We start from the raw sequence: 23,394 nt of genomic DNA on the forward strand, positions 1-23,394 counted from the left end.
TATATCCGCGCTTGTCACGTTCGCGCGCTCGCACGTCGGTTCCTCGAAGTCGAGAAACTAAAATTAAACCCGCGCGGCCCGGCGAGGCTCGGCTGATTCTTTCTTACCGTCCGGCTTCTCCTCGCGGATTGCGATGCGATGACAGGCGAGAGCCTTGAGGGCTCGCTCGGGGCCTCGAAGGCTCGTGATTCGCGATTCCGACTCGCAATTCGAAAATCGGCGCGGCGTCGGCTACTCTTTCGGTCCCGAAATTCGTTTACGATCTTCCGCTAGAGCGGCGCGGCTTTAACGAACCGCGTGTATGTGTACGCGTGTGTGTGTGTGTGTATGTGATCTGTGGTGTGCGTATGTGTGTAATATTATTATATATCGCTCACGTCGTCCCGCGCGCCGTCGACACCGACGATACAGAGACGCGCGCGTTACAATCGTTATACGGTGGATCATTGCGTTACGATACCTCCGATGTTATTGTAGAAATCCAGTGTGAAAAGTGACACAACGAAAGAGAAGGTGAACGAGAATGGAGCGACATCCGGAGCAGGACGTTTCATGCGGACGTTGCTGACGAGCAAGTACAACGACGACGACGACGACGACGACGACGACGACGACGACAACGACGAGGGAAATAAAGGAGCCGAAGATTAGAGGTAGAAAAGTGTAAAAAAAAAAAAAAGAGAAAAAAAAACGAACGACAGTGCCTGCAACAACAGCCAGCATGCAGCAACAACCATACTCCGGTCAGCAACCGTCCGGGGCGCCGAACGGCGTGGCGGGGGGCGCCCAATTGCCGCAAACAGGTGGCATGAGTCCGGCGCAACCTGGCGCGACCGGCACCGCAAGCGCTTCCTCCAATCGCGCGATGATCAACGGCGGAAGATTCGACTTCGACGACGGCGGGACCTATTGCGGCGGCTGGGAGGACGGCAAGGCCCACGGCCACGGGGTTTGCACCGGTCCCAAGGGTCAGGGAGCTTACTCCGGCAGCTGGCACTTCGGCTTCGAGGTGTCCGGCGTCTACACCTGGCCTAGGTAAGCGCGAGAGAAGACCAGTCATTGATATCGACTACTTGTTGGGGTATCGCGCGCTCTCGATACCCGTACATATAGCTCTGTTATAGACTTTGACAGACAGTAGTTTATGCGCAAGAGCTGCTTTATATAGTATCATGGAATTTGTCTCTCTCTCTCTCTCTCTCTCTCCGTGTAATACGACTCGTCGTCGACATTATCGACAATGCGAGCGGATAAGGGAACACATTACGGGAGATTACGATAAATTATTAATTCCTTTGATATGCAACGGGTACCGCGCTCGCACGCCTGATTGCGCTCTTCGCTGATACTGAATTAATCTTGTATTCTCCTCGCGTTGGCGCGCTACTGGGGATTTGCACAACCATCCCTCGGTGTTCGCAAAAGATTAAACGCTGAGCTGGTTTGCTTCCGTTACACGAGCGCGTGCCGGTTTTCAGACCGATTATTCCGTTGCGTCTTCGCGTTTTGCTCGCGAGTAAAAAAAAAAAAAAAAAAAAACTGGTAATGAGCATTACATGACGTTGACGTGAAAATTCAAGTCGAGAGACAAATGATGTTTCGAAGAGAATTCTCGATTGGGGTTTTTGTTGACTGAAAGACGTAGACGACTTTTGCGCGCGACAGAAGTTTCGATTGAGAAATAAAACGCGCGTTTCATTCATTCGACGTCGCGCATATGCCGAATTCTGGAAAACTCGTGACGTAGCGCGGCGCGAGATGAGCGAATAGTGGACCTTGACACGTATATCCCGGTGTGTACATCTGGGGGAGAGGGAATCTCCCCCGGATCCTGCGGAACTAGGTCACCCGAGTGCAAGGACAACAGAAGACCGGGACGTTCGAGACGTTCAGGACCTGAGATTCAGGGCCGTGTGACGGGGGATAATTGTCGAAATCATCTGCAACACAAATCGAACAATCGCGGGGAAAAAAAATTTTGCTAGAATAGAAAAAAAAAATTAATTGCAAAATATAGCCAGCAAGAAAATTATTGCTAAAAAATTCGCTAAGTCTATTGAGATTTTTTGTTTTGCTTTCCAACAAAAGGTTTTTTGTTGATGAAACAAAAATCTTCAATAGACTCGACGAACTTTCTTGATGGCCGCGTATAAACAAAAAAACTTTTTATGCAGCAAAACTTTTTTTATTTCCGTGTGGTTGCTAATGACACTCGTGATTTCTTGTTAACAAGTTTATCGCCGAAAGATATCTTGCGCAGTTACCTTTTCGCGAAGCCAGACTAGAAACGACGGCAATGTCGTAATTTAGATTTATTGATCGTTCACGTTGATTTGATACACGTCACGTATATACGTGGGTTCGATCAAATAATTCCCGGATTGTGCGCATGTCTCTCTATATTTAACAAGCGGAAAAGGAAAATAGCGACAAGATATTTGTAACACACATATTCAGTTTATTACCGTTTTGCTTTGTTGAAAAATTTAATTTTGTTGTTTGAAGATAATCGAGTTTTGTTTTATAATTCAAGTTTTTTTTGCCCCAACGATTCTTTAGAGGAAAAACCGCGCGTCTGTGTGAGATTTTTTGTTTCAAACTTGGAAAGAGACAGAAACATGTGAACTTTTGAAAAAAACAAAAAAAACAAAAAAAAACGACCTTCGGAGAAGATGCTCCGAGTGTGTTGTTTCGAGCGGTTCAATCGCTCTCGATTGGTTCGATCGCTTTAAAAATCGCTGGGGCGAAAATATTCGAATTACAAAAAGCCACTGTCGCTCTCAAACAAATTTGATTTTTATGCAAAGCAAAAACAAAGGTAATAAATTCGCAACTGAAACACGAACTACGATATGTTGTCACTAGTTTTTTTCTCCTTTTGTTAAATATGGAGAGAGACATGCGCGCAATCCAGATTATATTATTTGATCTCAAACCACGTACGTACACTATTTATATAAAGTTGCTCTCCGAGACGTTTATATAGGACACGTCGAAATAAAGATTCTAGAGACAATTTTCGATCCGTCTTGTTTTTTATGTTCGTTTCGAAGATATTTTACGAGAAAGTATAAATAAGGGGGCGCGCGAGACAATTAGGAGGAAATTAAGGTTTCTAGATTTCACGCGACGGAAAAACAAAAAAACAAAAAAAAAAAAAGAACAGACGAGGGCGATGTGAAAATACAGATTGTCGTTACAATCTAACACGTGTAAGACGATTTTTCCCGACCGCGTAGAACCGAAGGACCGAACGGATGAGGCGACGTAAATAAAAGAGAGAGAGAGAGAGAAAATAGGGTCGAGACAAACGGTCGGACACACATCTCTTCTTCACGACCGCTATCTAGGCCGAGAGAATTCGTCGTTTCGTTTCCGCCGTAAAAGTGGAGCAAGGTCTTCGACCACGTTGCTTTCCTAGCAACACCCTCGGAGATGCGTTGGTTGTGAGAAAGTTTCGTCAGTCGAAACGCGCGCGGGAGTACGGTAGTTATATCGGGAAAAATATTTGCTTTTCGCGTTCGGAAATAGTGTGTGTGCCCCTTCAATTTTCCGCTTAATAGAAGAATCGCTACGATAGAAATTGCGTTCCTTTCCCTTTCGCTATTCGAAAATTGTTTATCCGAGATAAAATCGTCTCTCTCTCTCTCTCTCTCTTTCTCTCTCTCTTCGCGAGAATTTATCACATCGCGCGAACTTGAATTTCGAAATTTTATCTCGCACGAATGTAACGTTCGCAAGTTTTATCGTCAGTTATGTGTTTGTTTATAATTAAATGAGAACAAATTTGCGTCAAGTTTACGACGCGTAATTAACGCGCGGGATATCCGGTGAGATGGTGTGCAAATAACGAAGCGAATTTTCGTCACCCGATCGAGTTTATTGTGCGGAAAACAAAGTTTCTCGCGGGAAAGTTTTCGCGCTCGCTCGCTCGCGTGCTCGCGCTCTTGCACGTGTTGTTGCTCACGATGTCTTCTTCATTTAATATAATCGACTGACAAAAAGACGCGGCGGAATAAAGCATTCTCATTTTCGCGAGCTTTTACTTTGAAAGCTCGGAAAAAAAAAGCTTTCGCCGGATTATCGGCAGGAAATTACAAGGATTTTTTTACATGCCCACGTGAAACGGAATAATTAGCGCACGTTGTGATTCGACGAGGATGCGTTCGAGGATGAGATTTTTAAAGGGCAAATTTAGCTTTAGAGCGTGTAATTATAGCTTTAGAGCGTGTGATACTCTCGAGGGAGAGAATTCGCTCGCGCTTCGTTAACGTTTCTTTTTCGCGCAGCTTCGATAATTGTAACTTTCGTATAAAAATAATGTCTTAAAGCAAACGTAGGCGCGCACAATCAATCTCTCTTGGGCGTAAAGTGCCCGAGATCATATTGCCGGTTCGATCTGCGTACATAACAATGTTGCGAAGAGGGGCAGGGGGGGGAGAGAAGAGAGCAGCACATCGTCGTCGCGTCATCGTTATCGATAGCGACACGGTTGGCAATTATCGTTAATTAGACGAGTTTCCAGCTAATGTACGTGGGTGTAGAAAAGCGTAAACAGCAACGTGATTCTCGAAGCGTAATTTCTAAGTCCGCGGATGAAGACGTTTTACAAACGAACTCTGTAGCAAAGGAGAAAGGAGGAACGGAAAATTGAAGGACATTTTGAGACAGAGAGAGAGAGAGAGAGAGAGAAAGAGAGAAAGAGAGAGAAAATTAAATGTCAAAACAAATGTTGCTTTTTTTTTCAGCGGGTCATCTTACGAGGGACAGTGGCAGAATGGCAAGAGACACGGTCTTGGCATGGAGGCCCGCGGTCGCTGGCTTTATCGGGGAGAATGGACTCAGGGATTCAAGGGTCGTTACGGGGTACGACAGTCTACCACCTCGACTGCGAGATACGAGGGCACGTGGTCCAGCGGTCTGCAGGACGGTTACGGTTCCGAAACTTACGCCGACAGCGGTAAGCACCAAGTTCCCTCCGTTTTTTTGACACGCGTAAGATAATTGTCTTCAATAATAAATCGCATTCCAGTAACCAGTTCAATTTTGCTTTAAATCCAATTTGCAACAACATTTATCAACTGTAGTTTGAAAAAATGTGCGATATATTTTTGCAACATTGTTTTGGTTAAAGTAAATTCAATTTTTTTATAAGAAAAAATAAATTCAAAATAAACAAGACTTTGTTTACCGAAACATGACTTTACTGATGTGCAATTATCTTTCGTCCAAGTTCCCTCACTTCAACAAAAAAATAAAATTGTCTTACACACGCATGGAGAAATACGTAAAACAACGCGAGACACGATTTTGTTTTTTCTAAATTCAGCGAATAAATTGACAAACTCGATGGTGTCGTACCTCAATTACGAAAACTTTACGTTAGGATTCGCAACACATAGAAAGAGAGAGAGAGAGAGAGGAGAGACGGAGTTGACACAATGTGAATATCAATTTAACTTTAATTAGCTGCACGTTCTCGAACCGAGTTTGACTTTATTGATTTCGCATTAAGCGCGATCGCCATTAATAACGTATAATTTCAGTTACGGATGAAATATTCCGTCGGACGTTAAAAGCGCCGTCGAAAATTTCTCCCCCGCGTATCCACTCGAGACCGCTTATCAAACTGGACGTCATCGGTAAATAAATCGCGAAGTTCTTTTAATAAAGCTTCACGAAACTGACTTGATGATAAATAATTAAAACAAGTAACGCGAATGTGGCGGCCGTGTCGATTTCGCATTATCTCCTCCGGCTGCTGATGTTTCGATTTGCGTCAATTAATTGACGATCGGCGTAACCGTAGTTGTGCAACAAAACGTCCGTAACAATCGATTTGAAAAGAACGATTTTCTTTTTTTTTTTTTTTGCATCAGGTTTTATTTTTTTTTTTTTTTTAACTCTGGCCTATATTCACCAACAAAAAAATATTACGAAGTTTAATCAATTGTACGAAAAAAAAAAAAAAAATTGATGATTTTATCCCGAAGATTTACTTTTTATTTTTTCGCAATAAGCCAGTCAATATCTCAAGCAATCTCGCTTGAATTCTGATGGTTATCGCAAATGAAGCGCGAAGAAACCATAATCGCAACAGATTGAGAGGAGAGGACACGCCGTCCGTTCGATACCGCTTCTCGAGAGACGAGTTTTCTCGGAAGAAGACCCATCAAGATCGATGGGTACTGCCGCGCAACGAATGCGACGTTCCTGAAAATCGATGTGACCTTCGATAGCTTCTTACCTCACTTCGGTCCTTATTGGTTCGTTCGTTTTCTTTTTTTTTTTTTTTTTTNNTTCTCTCTCTCTCTCTCTCACACACATTCTTTCTCTCCCTGGAGACATCTCCTTACAGGCAACGTCGCAGAATTCAATACATCATCTTCGAACATTGTTAACCTTCGGTTATGTTGCAATCTCTTCGCTCTTTGATTTCAATTTTTTTTGCCGGCGTTCTTTAACTCGTCGACGAAACACATTAAAGCCGCCGTGTGTGTGTGTGTGTGTGTGTGTTGTCGTCGTTCCGGTTTGTGAATAAATGATGCGAATTCTAAACAAGTCACGTCACACTACAATGGTGAAGGAAGTGGAAACTATATTGTCAGCCGATCGATCATTTCGTTCGTGAAGCGCCATCAAGTATTCAAGCGCTGTTCTAAACGCAAGAAGATCCGCGCGACGTAAAGAGAAATCGTTCGCGCGGAATATCGCGCACATAAATTAATTAACGCGCGCTCGCTGTTTTTTTCTCTTTTCTTTCTTTTTGTTTTTTTTTTTGTTTTGTTTTGTCAAAGATAAATCCCGGGAAATACTCGGATTCCGAATAATTCCGTGACAGATGTTGTATCTCGGTATGTTGTGAAAGAATCTCTCGGCCGAACACACAAACCAAATGGAAAATCTCTCTCCGATGCGACGAGAGAAAGAGAGAGAGAGAGAGAGAGTTTCACCGTGTTGCTCGTGTCGCGCGCAACAGCATACAGAACACATCGAAACTGCATGTTAAAACGGCGGAGGATCGAGAAAGATGACTTTTCGCGCTCGGAGTGAGATCATTGAGAGAAAAAAACGTGGGCGCGACGGAATCGAATAACCTCCCCCTTGATGATCTCCCCCGGGTGATACATTCTTTTTTTTTTTTTTCTGACAAATCTTTCCAATTACATTTCTCCCTCGATTAGTAATCGCACGAAAAGCTCGGCGTTGCGAGCGAAGAAGAATCTGACACACAGCCACGTCATGTCGAACACACACGTGCGTACATTATGTTCCGTCGAAAATAGCACGTACACGATCGCTCGAGCGAGACGGAAATTAGTCGAACTGAATATATTTATCAAGCGCCGCAAAAACTTTACTCGATCGATTTTGATGTAAAAGTTTAGACAGTGGTTTAAATAAATTCTCTCCGACCGAATAAATTCTCTCCGAGTAGAATGTCTCTCCTCTCTTTCTCTTCTCTCAATTTTGCAGTTGATCTGATCACTTTTGGTAGTCGCACACAAAAAAACATGGGACTTTGTTTTCCGGAGAAAATTTATTCCCTTCACGGTAGAACGCGCGTCCACATAAGTCTCTATTATCCGCTTCAATTCCCCGAAAATAGACTGACCTAGGATCTTCTCGAAAAAAAAAAAAAAAACGCAGACATCTTGAGATCATTTGGGATCTAAATAAAGTACGGGATATAAGAAAAGAGAAACGCGCGCGTTGTTGGACGGAATAAACTGCAATAAAACTTATCTCTACCAGCGCTACTGGCAACGCGCTCTCTTTGTGTCCTCTCTTTCTCCCGTTCTCTTTCATCTGTCTCTCTTTTTTTTCTATCTCTTTTTGCTCTTTGCAACCGAGAGATAAGTGAAGTGCCCGAGCACTATTTCGACGCTGGAATCGAACCGGCGTCGAAGAAGCCGCAGCAATTTCCTATCGCGAATCGACCGGACGTCGAGACGAATATCGTAAACGGTTTTATTTATTCGCTCTGGGTCCCTGATACCCAGACAAGGGCTCGGCAACGAGAATTGGCAAGAAAATTTTAATCGCAAAAAACAAAATTAACTCGCTTTGACTGCCGTGTCAAATCGAGTGACGGATCTCTTATTTGCTCGCTCACAAACGTGTGTCGATAAAATAATTTTTGTTTCTTTGTTTTTTTGGAGCCAATTGAGCGCGCAAAGCCAATGTGAAATATTGTCAAATAATAAATACGGACGTATTAGAAACGATATGTTGAAAGTGTTATATTTATCTTGCGCGCGTACATTACACGAACGTTTGCGGGAAAACAATATTTGACTTCGGACGAGCGCACGTGGTGTGGCGTTTAATTTGCTTGATCAATTCTCTCTTTTGATGAGCAATTTTTTATAACCCCCGATTATTTTTTCAAAAAAAAAAGGAGAAAGGAAAAATAGACGCCTCATTAACACGTGTAACACCAGAAAAAAAAAAAACGTGCGAGACACAAATAAAGATAATTTTGCCGCAATGCGAGCACCACGTGCGCGTTGATAAATCGCGCGTCGAGGTGGATCTCTTCCGCGTCGTCGAAAATAAAAATCTTACTACGCGTGTAACGCGTAAAAACAATTCGTCTCAACATGCTACACACTCACCCCCCTGTAACGCCAAGCGATCTCAAGTTTTTAAGAAGCGCGCAATTGCGAGAGAAATACAAAGTGGCACGCAACAAATTGCGCAGAAGGATTTCGCGAAATAATCTCTGATCTTCTTTCTCAGAATAAAGCGGGACACCGCGTGACGATGTGCTCCGAAGTTAAAAACAATCTCTCGTTTTATTAAACGGGACACGACACCTGTTATCGTACGGTCTTAAAAGTTTTCGCAAATTAAGTTTTTTCCCTCAGTTTGCGTCTTTTTTTTCTTCCCCCACATCGTTTCATATATATACGCACGCACACACACACACACCGCCGCGACACACACGGTAACGATGTGAAGTAAGACGGGGAAGACAAAAAAGACGCGAACGGGGGTGAGATAAGCGAAGCACGTGTGTGGGTATATGCACATCGCGTGGAAAAGGGCGAGTCCATGTAAACCAAGATGTGAACGAAGATTCCCGCTGCTATCTAACTCGGCGCGCCCAACTTTTCTGCCTTCTCTCTCAAGGCTCTCCCTCCTTCCCCCCCCCCATTGGTTTACCTTCTGATTTGAACCTTTCCACTGTCGGGTCAAGGTCGGTCTTCCCGCCACCATCACCGCCCACGCGCGCGCGCGCGCTTCTACCCTCCCCGTGTACAGCTTCTACAATCAAATAAAAGCTATTCGTTCTCTCCCTCGTTCCGTTCCCTCGTCTCGTATAGCCAATTCCGCGCGGCGGCGGCGGCGTGCGCTCCGCTTTCTTTTTCACAGCACCTTTCTTGCGAACGAGACTTTTTTATATTAGCGCGAACGCGTTTTCCACGCACGAGAACTTACTTATCTCGCCATTCAACGCTTCTCGACTTCTCTTTTCTCGGTTTCGAATTCGATTCCGTCGTCAATTTTGTTTTTCTTTTATCATTTCGCGCTCCGAAAAATCAATGACGGCAATTTTCCCCGAAGCAATTCCTTCGCTCTCATTACACGCGACACGTGTGTAACAAACGAACGAATATTGTAATTTGTTTTTTTTTTTTTTTTTTTTTTTTTTTTAACTCACGCTAATTTGTGTAATTAAGTTAGGAGGAGCGATAAGTATCTGAGATATGACGCGTGGAATGTGAAACAACAATGGATATTACGTTGCGCTGTTGTCGTTGTCGACAAAGTTTCTCATTCTTCGGAAGAACGAGTATTCGCGCGACGGCTCGCCAAAGCGTAAACGCTCTCTCCAGTTGATTCTTGACAACAACTTCACAACCGTTGCCAAATGTCCAAAATTTACGAGCTCGCTACCTCGTCCGCTTTAAATTCGTCAGATATGGCTCACCTATTGCGACTTCTGTTTATTTCCGAATCTGAAAAAAAAAAAAAAAAAAATGTCTCAAACAACAATAAAGTCATCGATGCCGTAAAAATGATTGCCACCTTTGGCGAGCTGTCACGCAAACAGCTGTTTACGCGCTATAACGAGCCAGCGTTTGACATTTGTTCTTCCGAAGACTGAAAACCTTGTCAACGGCAATGTGCGATATCATCTGTACACATCATTTCGGATACTTATCAATCGCTCCCCCCGTACGTACCGCGTAATGCGAAATCGATTTTCTCGCTCGAATACGTGTACAAGCAAAACGTCGTGTATTGTCGTCGAGAGAGACGATATCGCTTATCTCTCTCGACGACATTGGGTAAAGAATATGTCATACAAACTCTGACAAATTAATTATTAATCATTATTTACACGTAGAGAGAAAAAGACGAAGATCGATGCGATGTGAGAATCCCGCATTCCCGTCTCCCCCGCGCAAATACGCCCGCGTTATTACTTATTGTACTTTCGATACGTGGTTCGTATAGTTTTGTAACGTGTACGAAATACGACACGCGAAGCGAAATGCAAACATAGCCGACGAGAAGATCGAGTAAACATCGGCAATCTATATTTCGCTATGTATCTTTGACGTCGATATAATCGTATCGACAGTGCATCATTTCACAAACATCGGGTTTATATTTCAACGTTTGAACGAGATGAATTAGTTTCGCTTTCGCGTATTTCGCACATGTATCCTTGCTCCGGTTCGGTTCGTCTCTTCGCTGTTTCTCCGCGATGTTCCGCAACGCGTGTAGTTTTTTTTTTTTTTTTTTTCTTCTATTCTCGATTCCATTCAATTCCGCGAGATTATATATACACATACGAATCGATTCGATAAATCAATTTCGCTTTGCTCGCGACAACGCGCGTTCAACAAATCACGTAATTACCGTGCACAACGACGATCTTCTGTAATTACATACTAAATAAAATTCGACATTATCAACGCGAATTTAACGCTGCGTTACAATTAAACGCATTGTAATTGATATGGAATTAATAAAATGAATTGAATATAATGACGAAAAGCCGCGCGTCGTCATTTATTTAGAGCAAATGGGTTATTAAAAAAAAAACAAAACAAAACAAAATTCCTCGATTCCGAAAATGCGCAATAATGTTCGCGAAGATGAACAGCCTCTTTAGCGATCCTCTGAGAGTTATTTTCCGCCGGAATGATTGATTTTTTCCTCCACAGAATGTGACTCGGGCGTTTAGCTGCGAATTAACATACTTGCCGCGAACTCTGGCGCGTCCTCCTTAACAAACGCCCGTGAAAAATGCGCGCATCGTCTCTGCGCGCGACACTGCGGGTGGAACCGTCACCAGGCGCGTGATAAACGTCACCCGATCGCGGTGAACCGCAACGAAGAAGAGCCGCGAATCGGCGAGATTTATCGACGTCGGAGAGTGTGGGTTCGAGGATCAACGCGTGGCGAAGCGCGTGTGCGCTTATCGTTCTTAATTGAAGATCCCGGGGTTAAAGGTGTTCGCGAGGGCACACGAGTATCGTATTTCGGTATATATGCGGACGGGTCGACAGGCAAGCAAGGTCGTAGGCGTTTCACCTCGTTTTCTTCGCTGGACCATTAGTCTCTTTCTTTCATTCTTTTTTTTTTTTTTTTTTTAAGTGTTATTTCATCTTCTGAAAGAATTCCGCGGACACTCCCGTGTGTGTGACGCTCAGGAATTGAAAGTCTCAGAGATTGGATGTCTAACGGACATATACATTTCGCTCTGCTCTACATTTCGCTACCGTCTACCACGCGATGTATCATCCGTTCAATTTCTCTGAAACGCCCCGGGGATATGAATGGACAAAAGTAACGAGTGATTCATCGCGGTAGTATCGAAAATATAAAGTGATCTCTCTCTTTTTCTCTTTCTTTCTTTTCTCTTTCTCTCTCTCTCTCTATCTATCTATCTATTTATCTATCTCTCTCTCGCCATTTTCGCGGTTTAAATATACAAAGTGACTGAACCCTGTCTTTCTTACACGTTTTTAAGAAAATAATTTATCAACGTGTTTTTTCTCTCGCGCCGGAGCTCTTCCACACACACACACACACCCCGACGTCCTCTTTCTTTCGCTACGCTTGGTGCACGTTGTGCGCGCACAACGTCTCGTTCGTTTTGAGCTTCTCGATCGGGTCGGGAGGCACTTTCCGAACGCCATTCCATTTCTCCCGTGGCACGTGGCCGAAGTATTTATTTATAAATACCGACGCCGAGAGACGCGTGCGCGTCGATGCGGGAGCGCGCGAGAGAAGTCGCTGTCGATCGCGCGCGCAAGAGGGTAGATATGCGCAACAACATATCGATATACACCCCGTTTCTCCCGCCCTCTCGTCTCTTCTCCGAGACACATCATCTCCCTCCCGTTTGTATCAATCTCCAGACCCTCGTGTTTAATAGAACTTCTTGAACCATCCACACGCGCCTTCCTGATAAATCGCCCGTGAGACTTAGCCGCGCCGATCTCACGATGGGATGCGCGCCTTCGGGAGCAGTGTGTGACACGCGCGCGCGCGAGAATTGTCGCAATTAACTGTTCACTGTTTCGCGAACAGCGCGCGGCGGAATAATTTATGAGTCAATAATTATTTCGGCGGAATATACTGGCAGCAGGAACACCCGCGGCGACACGGTCGTTCGGGATTTAATTGGAGCGTAACGAAGAGAGGAAGAGAGAGAGAGAGAGAGAAGTTACACGTCGCAAAAGAGAAAGAAGAAAATAGATCGATATCTTGGCGCGGATACAAGCCGCTATCACGCTGCGGCTTGATAAAAAGACAAACCTCTCCCCGAGCGCGCCGCCATCCGCCAACGCGTCGGGGGGGCGAACGTTTCTTCTGTTACTTCCAAGTTGTAAAGCGACAGGCGCGTAAAACCCGGGAATGGATATTACAAGACCGTGAGAGAGAGAGAGAGAGAGAGAGAGAGAGAGAGAAAGACCGTGTTCCCGGGTGCCGGGGCTTTCACAATTATAGTCGCACAATACATATACTCTGCAACAATCTCACCGAGCGGAAAGGACAGTAACGGCACCCGCAGGACCGGTGCAACCCAGTTACATCCGCGCGCGAATTGTTCGACGGCCTGTCGCATAATTGAGCGACGTGTTACATAAGTGAGAGACGAGAGAGAAACAACGCCACACTCTCTCATCTCTCGTCGTTCTGCGTCGTATGGAAAGCGAGCGGAACAAAGGCTCGAACAATTTCGCGCGCGCGCGCGTGTAATGAAAGGCCGCGTAATCTACTTTTTTTTTCTCTCTCTCTCTCTCTCTCTCTATTCTGCCCCCGAGAGTATTGCCTCGGTGTGTACGATAAGAGAGAGAGGGAGAGGGAGAAAGAGAGCGTACCGCAACCCTTTATGCAAAATAGCGACGTATATGGGATGCGAAGCTGTTAATATTATAACGGCGTGGGTTACCTTGATGAGCCGCTTTTACCTTACTTCATACGTACTTGCCTGTTATTTCTGATTCTTCCTGGCGTCACAGCTCTTACGTCACACAATCGCGCCGCAGATCGCGCGTGTAAAAAAGGCCATTATGAATTTTAAAGCGTATTTAATTAGAATCAGGGACGCTCGTGGAAATTACAGACAATAAATACGTATGAGATATCGCGGGAAATTAAGTTTTAATCGCGACGGCGTAAAATTTTTTATGGCGCGCGTCACGTATTTCAAACACACACAACTCGTATATACGTACACAACACGCATATATATATATATATATATACGCGATTGTAGATTAACTTTTTTCGGTCAAATAAGATTTTTCCGTTTTTGATCGAAAAAATCGCGAAAGTTTGCGTCCTCGGTCAGAGTCGCCGTTTCGTTCATCACCGCCAACCCGTTTGCACAGAAAAACGCGCGCGGCATATATCATACGTATGCACCGCGCGCGCGACTTGTCTCTTAGGATCGAAGCGACGCACACGAATAATCGTCGCAATCAATAATAAAGTAGCTTAACTGCTTCTCTGGATAAGCGAGTTTTTTTCTCGCAATAGTTCTCGCAAACGCGAACGGGAGGATAGTCAAATTGATACAAACCGACGGACATTACGGGAATGGAGGACGAGAAAGAACGAGAAGAGAGGGAACAACTTGGCAATGACGGGGATGGTAGATAATGTGAAATAAAAGTTTCAAAAGACTTGCCGCGCAAGGGAGACTCCGAAGGAAGGATCTCAATTCGAAGGAATCGTCGGTTTGGACAAAAGCTGCTCTTTGTAAAATATTCAGGCTGGTTATAAAAAATAGATGAACGCGTTGAGATAAGGCTCGGGAAAAAGCTCTTAATAAGAACACACTCCCTCTTCCACTCACGCCATATCACCCTCCGGCTGATAATATATATACAGGCGCGCACGTAAACGAGACGGATGGAACGGCCGACAAACCTGTTAGGGTGGTTCGTGTGACGATCCGCGGTGGAGGCTGCGGACCGAAATACGCTCGCACGGCCGATTCTCACCAACACACGTAGACGTGTCCCGATGCACGTGCAACCGACCACCATCGCAGAAGACGGCCGCGCTATTTCAGGCGGGCTAGCCAGTGCCATGTAGCAAAAACCAGGGCCGTGCGATCGCGCCCGGTTCACCCTGTAGATCGCGAGCGGAATTGCGCCTCGTTCGGGTCGCGCCATAAAGCTCGGTCATTCGTATCATCGTCGTCAATTCTACGCGAGTAAACGCACATCTCGTTGACTCCGCGAACTTGGTGTGAATTTCGAAAGGTTTTAGTTTTTACACGACAGGTAGCGACAGAAGAAAAAAGACGCGCTCTCTTTGATCGGATTTAAAAACCCTCCCTAAAGTTTTGTGTTTACCGACGTGACGGACGCACGCCAGAATGACTCCCTGTTCGACGTTAAAACAAAAACTTTCTGTCTGATCCCTTCCGACGAAGATGAAAACACTTGCTGGAATCATCCCGAGCAAATTACGAGATTGTGCGAATATGAATGGCAGAATTAAGCGGATATCGCGTAAAAAAAAATCCGGTTGATAAAGATGTACTACATACGGACTACTCGCCATTCGATATTCGCGCGCTCGATTGATTAATTTCCGTCGAAGAAAAGTCAGAAAGAAAGAGACTTTCTGAATGATCACACGTTCGAGGAGAGTTACCTCATTTATTTACACACGAACGGCGGTGATTTTTCACGGGAATAAACGTCGCGAAAGTCGCGGCGCGTATTTATATATATATATATATATATGTACACATATGTGGTAGAGGAATTAAAGCCTCGACAATAATTAATCTGGGTCGCGTTGCTGAGACGAGTACGCGAATCGATACATGTGATGGCACGATCTACTTTTCCGTAGAACTATGTAGTGCCGTTCGTTTAACATCTCTTTCTCTCTGTTTCTTTATTGGACTTTGCGAGGTATCGCGACAAAATCGCGTTTGATTCAAAAGTAGTTCGTTAAGATTGCCGAGAAGCGTCGTCGCGCCGAAAAATGCCCAAGTTGCGCCCTTACGTATTTTGACGCGTAGTCACAGATTAACAATCTGTGCGTTGCAAATAGGGCAACAATGTCGGGCGTAACGTATTTGTATTCGATTAAAAATTTGAGATACGCGCGTTAAATTACCGCAGAAATGAAACAAAAACCGCGAACGAGTGACTTTTTATTCGCGTAAGACAGGCTTGAAAAAACGTAAACAAATTATATAAAAAAAAATAACTAATCCAGAGAGAGAAAGAGAGTAATAGTTTTTTTTTGTTTTTTTTTTTTTTTGAAAGAATAATTCACCGATGTGATATATACGCGCGTGCCTCTTCGTGGGAAAAAGCACTAAAAACTCTCCGTCGCGCGAACCGAGGCGACGACGAGTCGATACAAGCGCAAGAAACATTTCGTTTTTGTGAATAATGTCGGGAAAACGTTGCGATGTTTGAACGTTCACGCCCACTTGGACACGGTAAGTACGTGCGCTTTTCACGATGGCGCGCGCTTAAAAATTAATTGAAAACGTACGGTATGCATTAACGGAGACCGCGCGAGCGAGCGCGCGCGCGCGCGGCGGCGACGGCAATTTCGAGGGTTCGTGTACATTGGCGTCTTGCGAACGCCGGGGAAACCGCCGCGTGACCCACTTGCTTAAACGCTAGCGAAATAATATTCCGGCGTCGCGAGAAGAGAGGGGAGACGCCTGGCGTCGCCATATATAGGGTATCCCCCTAAATATCGTATCGTCGTGTCCGCTAACAAACGAATTTCCTGGTGAATTGATTTTTTTTTTGTTCGTTTGTTTCGCGATCGACTTTCGAGCGGCAGGAATTTCGAAACGGAAGATCGTCGATCTTCCGAAAAAGTTTTTCTGAACTTTTCAAATCGACTCGATATTACTTTCGTCTCAGTGTCAAAGAACAATAGAGATTTTTAATATTTTCTGTGTTTGTTTGTTTTTTGGTTTTTAATTTTGACGAGAAAAATTGCGCAAAATTCGAACAAAGTAAATAAATAAAATCCATCATGGGAATCTAAACGCGAAAGGAACTCCGCTGTGAGAGAACAACGACAGTGAGACGGGACACCTTATATGTGTTCGCGTCTGAACTGTGTCGGGGGAGGAGGGGATTGAAGAAGAAAAGCGTCGGTGCATCCACTGTAACCCAAACGTCGACCCATCGTCGTGGTGCTGCATTTGCGCGACTTGGTTTGCATGCCAATAAACGTCGTCGGCCGGAACTTTTCGCTGCGGCCGCAATACAAATCTTGTCCAGACGCAAAGCTATTCACACACACGCACACACACACACACACATATACACAGTGCAAATTAAATGATGAATAATACGAAAGAATGGTCGGCGTGCTTTCAATAAATACACCCCGGCTATTACCGCTGATAACTTTTCTGTCTGATGAATTCAAAGATGGAAGGAAGCGATAAGCGTGTAAATAAATATTGATAAAAAGCTTTGATAGTTTTAACAATTTTTACACGAATCTCTCTCTCTCTCCCTTCTTGCGTAAATAATCGGCGCATAAAAACGACACACAACAAACTTCGTTCGTCAGAATTGCGTCTTCTTCGCGCTGTCGCGACTTTTATTCCCAAAACAGGATGCGCATCCGGTCTTTTCGGCAGTTTTTCATGGATTTGGAATTCGCGCACGTTCTCCGAAAAACCAAAACGCACTCGACCGAGCGCATTCCACATCCCTGAACAAGCGCTGCGCGCGTAACCGCTCGCCTCGCACATCGTGACTCACGCGAGACATTTTGAAACACGGTCACGTTTTGGCAAAAACAATATATCTTATTACCCGGAGTGCGGGCAACCCTGGGAATTCGTCGTAACCGACTGACGCGCAACTGACTTCCGACTTGTGACGCCGTAAGATTTTTCGCACATTTTGCGCTGCATCGCATTTTAAAAGTATCGACTCCGATGAAAAAGAAGAAAAAAAATACGTATTTGTCGTTGCGAGTAGCCGTAGCTTCGATCCGAACAATCGTACATCGCATCGAATTGCGATAGATCTTTTGTGTGGAAATTATTTCATCGGAACTAATGGACTAGAGAATGGCGCGTGGCAATTTGCCGACGTGGGTTCGATTTCCAGCGTTTTTTTTTTCCTTATTATCATTTATTTCGATGATATGTTGCAGGCACTTATCAAGGCCAATGGCTCCGCGGCATGCGGCACGGATACGGCGTGAGAGCGAGCGCGCCGTTCGGTTTGGCGAGTCATTACAAACCGACGAAACAAATGAGAGCGTCTTTAACGTCGTTGAGGAGCGCCGACGGTGGACCAGCGGTCGCCCCGACGCCGGAACCGACCGACCGAAGGGACCGTCGCGTGGACGACAGCCGAGGAGGATTCGTTCTGAAAGCCAGGAGCGACGATCCGCCCGCGCGGAGAAAGAGCCTCACCGAAAAGTCCCTGAAGAAGGGCATTCTCTCGGTAGGACGGACGTTTTTATCGCGGCAAAAGAATTTGTATTATTCGCGAAATCGTTTTCCGGAAAAACTTGAGAGAGCTTTTTTATTCGAGAAAAGAATATCTCTTCATTCATAGGGCCTCAAGATACGAAAACAACGGAGCACGGGGGATTTGGAGAAGCGCGGAACCGGCGGCAGTATTAGGAGCAATGCTAGCTCGGCGTCTTGGATGTCGACCGAGAGCTCGCAGAGCCAAGCATCGGCGTCAGTTCACACAGACAGTAATGCGTCCTTTGTCATCGAGGTGGGTCACGGGTATTTACCCCCTTCCCTTAGTTTCTTTCTAGACGAGAACTCTAATCGGATCTCGATTTCGTTCTCCTCGGACACCAAATCCGCTTAAATAACCAACAAAGACTTGGTTAAAATGTAAATCACTTGATTCCTTCACTCTATCTCCCGATGTGGTTGCACAATTTTGAAATACTTAAAAATATACTTAAAAAAATAATTTGACATTTGCGAGAAGCTTTGTAATCGTTGTTGACTTCGCAGGACGAGCAGATGGACGCGTCGGTGACCGAGACGTATCTCGGCGAGTGGAAGAACGACAAGCGTACCGGGTTCGGCATTTCCGAGAGAAGCGACGGACTTAGGTACGAGGGCGAGTGGTTCAACAATCGCAAATACGGGTACGGCGTGACCACGTTCCGCGACGGCAGCAAGGAGGAGGGAAAGTACAAGAACAACGTGCTGATCACCAGTCAGAAGAAGAAGCACCTCTTCCTCATCAGATCCGCCAAGTTTCGCGAGAGGATAGAGGCGGCGGTGAACGCCGCTCAACGGGCGAGCAAGATCGCTCTGCAGAAGGCGGACATCGCAATTTCGAGAACGGCGACCGCGCGAGGTAAGGCCGAGCTGGCGGACATTGCCGCCGAGCACGCGAGGCAGGATTCCGAATTGGCGCAGCAAACGGCGAGGCAGTTCGCGCCGGACTTCCAGCAACCGGGTCTGGAGAGGTTGCGAAACCGGCCCGAGATACCTAGGTACGTGCCACCGCCCCAGGACACCGTGCCCGGCAAGAGTATCTTGCACAAAACGGCCAGCGTGGACCAACCAGGCGGCGCCACGCCGATCAAGAGCGTCTCGTCGACCGTCGACTCCGCGACGACGACGATGACGACAACGATGACGAACACGACGGCAACATCAGCGGCGAACACCACCGCGAGCAGCGTGATGCAATCGATACGACGGGCCAGTATGAAGCCGCTCCCGCAGAATCAGTTATTGCCGACCCAGAATCAGATACCGAATCAGGTGCCTCCCACGGGCCAGCTGTTGGCAAACCAACTGACCATGAATCAGATGAACGCGCAGACCTCGCTGACCGGTCAGAATCCGTATCAGCAGTATCCGCAGAACGTGGCGCAGAACCCGGCGAGCCAGTACCCAAACAGTATACCAAATCAGTATCAGCCGAACCAGTACCAACCGAACCAGTACAGCCAGCAGAGTCAATACGTTCAGAGCAATCCGTACCAGTCGCAGTATCAACTGGCTAATCCGTCGCAGGTCGATCAGTATCCCGGTTATCAGCAACAGCAGCAACAGCAACAATTGATCGAGTCGCAAGGCGGCTTCCAAAATTTGCAGGCTTATCCTAGTCAGCAGGTGACTCCGCTTGCTTTCGTTTCCGTCATTTAGCTGTCACGTGCGCAGCTTTCTCGTCCTCGTCGCAATACCTCGATTTTTACCGTAAGCTTTTGCGCGCCCACACGCCAATGTCGTGTCTCTCTCTTATTTCTTTCTAGATATTGTCTCCGCAAGCGCCGGTTACGTACGATCCAATGACACCCGCTCAAACGAATCAATTCGGAGCCCAGCTTTATGGTGTAAGCGACTCAACGAGATTTTTTTTTTTTTTTGTTTTTGTCCCTCCCCTTAGCGCGAGTTCAACATCGCGCGCACTCTAACGTGACGTTAATGACTAATGACTAATTGACAACCGACGTCTAATTATAATCATATTTTGTCACGTTTGCAATATTCTGAGAGCAAAATACGACGCTGCGAAGCACGAATATAACACGCGCTTTTATAAAGAGTTGTTTTATAGTTGAGAACTTATAATGAATCACGGCCGAGTCACGACTTCGCCGTTTTCCACTTTTTCGCTCACGTGTGTGCAATGTATATCAACACATGTTGTTTTACTTCACGATAAGCCTGCAGAATTTTGGTGGTTTTTCTTGAAACACTAGAAAACAAAACATAAGATTATTCCCGACTGCGTGCCTATAGATAATATCGAACAATTATCGAACACGTCGTCTTTTCTTCTTGAGAAAAAAAAAACAAGAGAAAGTAATTTTTCCATTTGGTTATCGCCGCGCGATAAGAAATAAATCATATCTTGGGAATCGGAGATGAAGATCGCTAGAACACAACGTGAAATTGATTTCAGACGGCAATACCGAACCAGTACGGACCCGGTCAGATGAATCAGTACAATGCGCAAATTTATGCGCAGCAACAAACGCAGCAATACGTCCAGCCTGATGGTGTCGCGGATGCTGCGAGACCGCCGAGCTCCACGAGTTTGCGAAGAAACAGTCGAGTTCTGAGCCCACAAGATCGACCTGGCACCATCGGCCAAACGTTAAACGACAGGTTCGACACATATCTGTTTTTTTTTTTTTTTTTTTTTTTTTTTTCATACAAAAGGAGTTTTGAGATAGTTTTAACCTTGCGTATGTGTAATAAAATTTAACGATTACCACATCACACGCTTCGCAGACTGGATCACTACAAGCGACCGCCCAGTCGCGACAGTTCTGTAGATCGTTATGCCAGAGCGCATTCTCGATTGACCGGATCGAGACAGGCGTCTGTCGATAGAACGATACCGAATCCAGCTCCAGACATGCTCGACAGGTGAGTTTGAGTTCGGGTACTCGGATGTACTCGATAACTCGTACATTTTAGCAACAACAATATTTGTTAATTAAAAATATGTTTACAATCTCTCGTTTACGTTATCGGAGATATGATGTTATTTTTGATTCCAAATACCTTCGCATATTTTATGATTTGTTTTTTTTTTTTTATCTCTTAAAATATTTTGAAAAAAGTAAACTCGAATGTTTTCTTCCTTATGTTTTAACACACGCCGCACATGTTTGTGCAGAATTTTACATTAAAACAACATTTGTTTTACTTTGATCGGTTAAAAAACTGATTTTCTGCGCGATCGGTAGATCGATAAGAGCTCCGAGCGCGATCCGAGCGGGGACGCCGCTGAACGGTTCCGTGGTAGGTAGCGGCGCCGCGACGCCCACGTACGCGGCGCCGACGCCTAGTCAGTTCGAGGGAGCTCTCATCAAGAACCGTGGCCTTGGACAAGACATTCTGCCGAGTCCTGGGCAGCCTAAACGCACCGAGAGCCTCTATATGGCTCGCGGACCGTCCGGAGGTGGTGGTGGTGGTGGCGGCGGCGGCGGTGGCGGAGGTGGCGGCGGCGGTGGTGGTGGCGTTGTGCCGAAGGTGAGTTCTCTTATTTTCACACATTTGTTCTACGCCACTTGGATCATAATATATACATATATTATGCGTGTATATGTGTATACATGTATATACATATATATACATATATATATATGTGTACGTACATATATTCTCGTCACGTGTATACGTTTGTGCACTCGTATAATCCTTTTTTTTTTTTTTTGCACCAAGGACGTCTTGGTCATACTCGCGTCATCTGTCTCAAAAAAGAAGTTAATAATCGATTCTACGTGTATTTATTCCCAACTAATTCTTATATGTCTTTTAAAATTGTTGTCTCACGTTTTGTTTTCCGGCACAAACTTATAAATATGTATATACGAGTTGACAAAAATGAATTGAGTTAGAAAAGGAGATTGTTTATAAGAATGGAAAGAGAACGTTGTGACATTTTGTGCACTAACGTCACTGGCTGCATTTAAATCTGTATTTATTATTATTTTTTTTGTTTGTTTGTAAATATTGTCCATTGCATTTTTAAGTTAACACGTTTCATCGATATTGAATATACATATATATTCTCTCGTCGCTTTTTTCTTCAACGGCATTCTGTTGTTTATCACGATGAAATTTAAAATCGCGAGATTTACATTCCTTAAACAAATTACGCGACACCTACGCGGGATAATTTTTTGTTTGTTTTTTTTTTCAATCATTTTCTCGCAAATTACGTAATTTCGCAGAAAAGAGTAATGCAATTCGTCGAAGTGATTTCCTTCGGCATTCATTCTTCTAAAAGGAACGTAAACGAAACGGCTTTCCAGGACCACTATCGGAAATAACTTTGACGGGCTCTCTATTATGCCTTAAACAAGATAACAATTGCTCAATATTGATTTTTCGATTTCTGAGAAATTATAGTTGCACTTACGTTATCGAATGGTATAAAAGAATTTTGTTTTCAGTAGAGATGACAGTAGCGCACGATAAATTTATCGGAATTCAAAAAAATAAACAAAAAACAAAGTTTATCTAAATTAAATTTAAAGATTACAATAGCACACGATAAATTTATCGGAATTCAATAAAATAAACAAAAAACAAAGTTTATCGAAAATTAAATTTAAAGATTAGTCTTTAAATCTCTTTCGAGATTACGCGCGGATCATTACTTCTGTATAAATAATCTGGCAACTTTTTCTAAATATAATTTTTTATACGGCAAGAGATTGTTACAATAGTTTTTAAAACATTCTCCCGTAAACAACAAGTAATATATGAAAAACATTACGTTTGTGCTCGTCACGTGAGTCTGCTGTTGAATGCGAACAAACAATTGTGTTTTCGCAAATATTATATAATCATCCCTCGTCCCCGAATACGTTTTATAAATCTTTTACTAAAAAAAAAATACATTTTTTCTCGCACCTCTCTCGCCTGCGTTCTCGACGCACCTTCCCGTTTTTCCTCCATTGTCTCCTCCCCTCTCCCCCACGAGATATATTTTCTCGTTCGAATTGTTCTCACCACATTTTTGTGCCTTTTTCTTATCTATAGTCTTATACCTTATTATCTACTTATGTATCTTCTCTTCTCTATCTCTCTTTGTCTGTCTTTGTGTAACTGTGTGGCGTTTTGTGCTGTGTTCTGTGCATGCCATCCCAGGAAGCAGGCCGGACGGTCCCCGCCTTCGCCGCAACGACAAAGGGCCGCGCAACCCTATAAGCATAAGTATTAAGTAAAAATATGTATATGCAGACCGATGACACACGCGTGCGCAATATACATATGTATATTATATAGCGAGATTGGCTAGAGGAAGAAAAGAGCGAGCAGCTTTCGAAAACCGGAATCTTTTTAAAGTGAAAATCGCAACGCGATCTCCGACCGTCACATTTCCGCCGTCTATATATATACATATATATGTATATATATATATATATATGTACCATATATGGTACGAATATTTATTG

General features: G+C 44.5%; 1 protein-coding gene across 1 annotated transcript in view; it reads left to right on the top strand.

Annotated features, from left to right (window-relative positions):
- The first annotated feature begins 829 nt into the window (after positions 1–829).
- Positions 830–23,394, top strand: part of LOC109851784 (junctophilin-1-like) — a 23,963-nt gene continuing 1,398 nt past the window's right edge. The window contains exons 1-9 of the mRNA XM_020422210.1: positions 830–1,035; positions 4,749–4,960; positions 17,641–17,936; positions 18,051–18,218; positions 18,470–19,588; positions 19,729–19,809; positions 20,382–20,587; positions 20,714–20,851; positions 21,175–21,389. Coding sequence (XP_020277799.1) covers positions 866–1,035; positions 4,749–4,960; positions 17,641–17,936; positions 18,051–18,218; positions 18,470–19,588; positions 19,729–19,809; positions 20,382–20,587; positions 20,714–20,851; positions 21,175–21,389 — 2,605 coding nt within the window. The 5' untranslated portion in view covers positions 830–865. The remainder of the gene's footprint in view (positions 1,036–4,748; positions 4,961–17,640; positions 17,937–18,050; positions 18,219–18,469; positions 19,589–19,728; positions 19,810–20,381; positions 20,588–20,713; positions 20,852–21,174; positions 21,390–23,394) is intronic.

The sequence above is a fragment of the Pseudomyrmex gracilis genome, unplaced genomic scaffold, assembly GCF_002006095.1.
Source record: "Pseudomyrmex gracilis isolate BER0280 unplaced genomic scaffold, ASM200609v1 scaffold_20, whole genome shotgun sequence".
In the NCBI taxonomy this organism is placed as follows: domain Eukaryota; kingdom Metazoa; phylum Arthropoda; class Insecta; order Hymenoptera; family Formicidae; genus Pseudomyrmex; species Pseudomyrmex gracilis.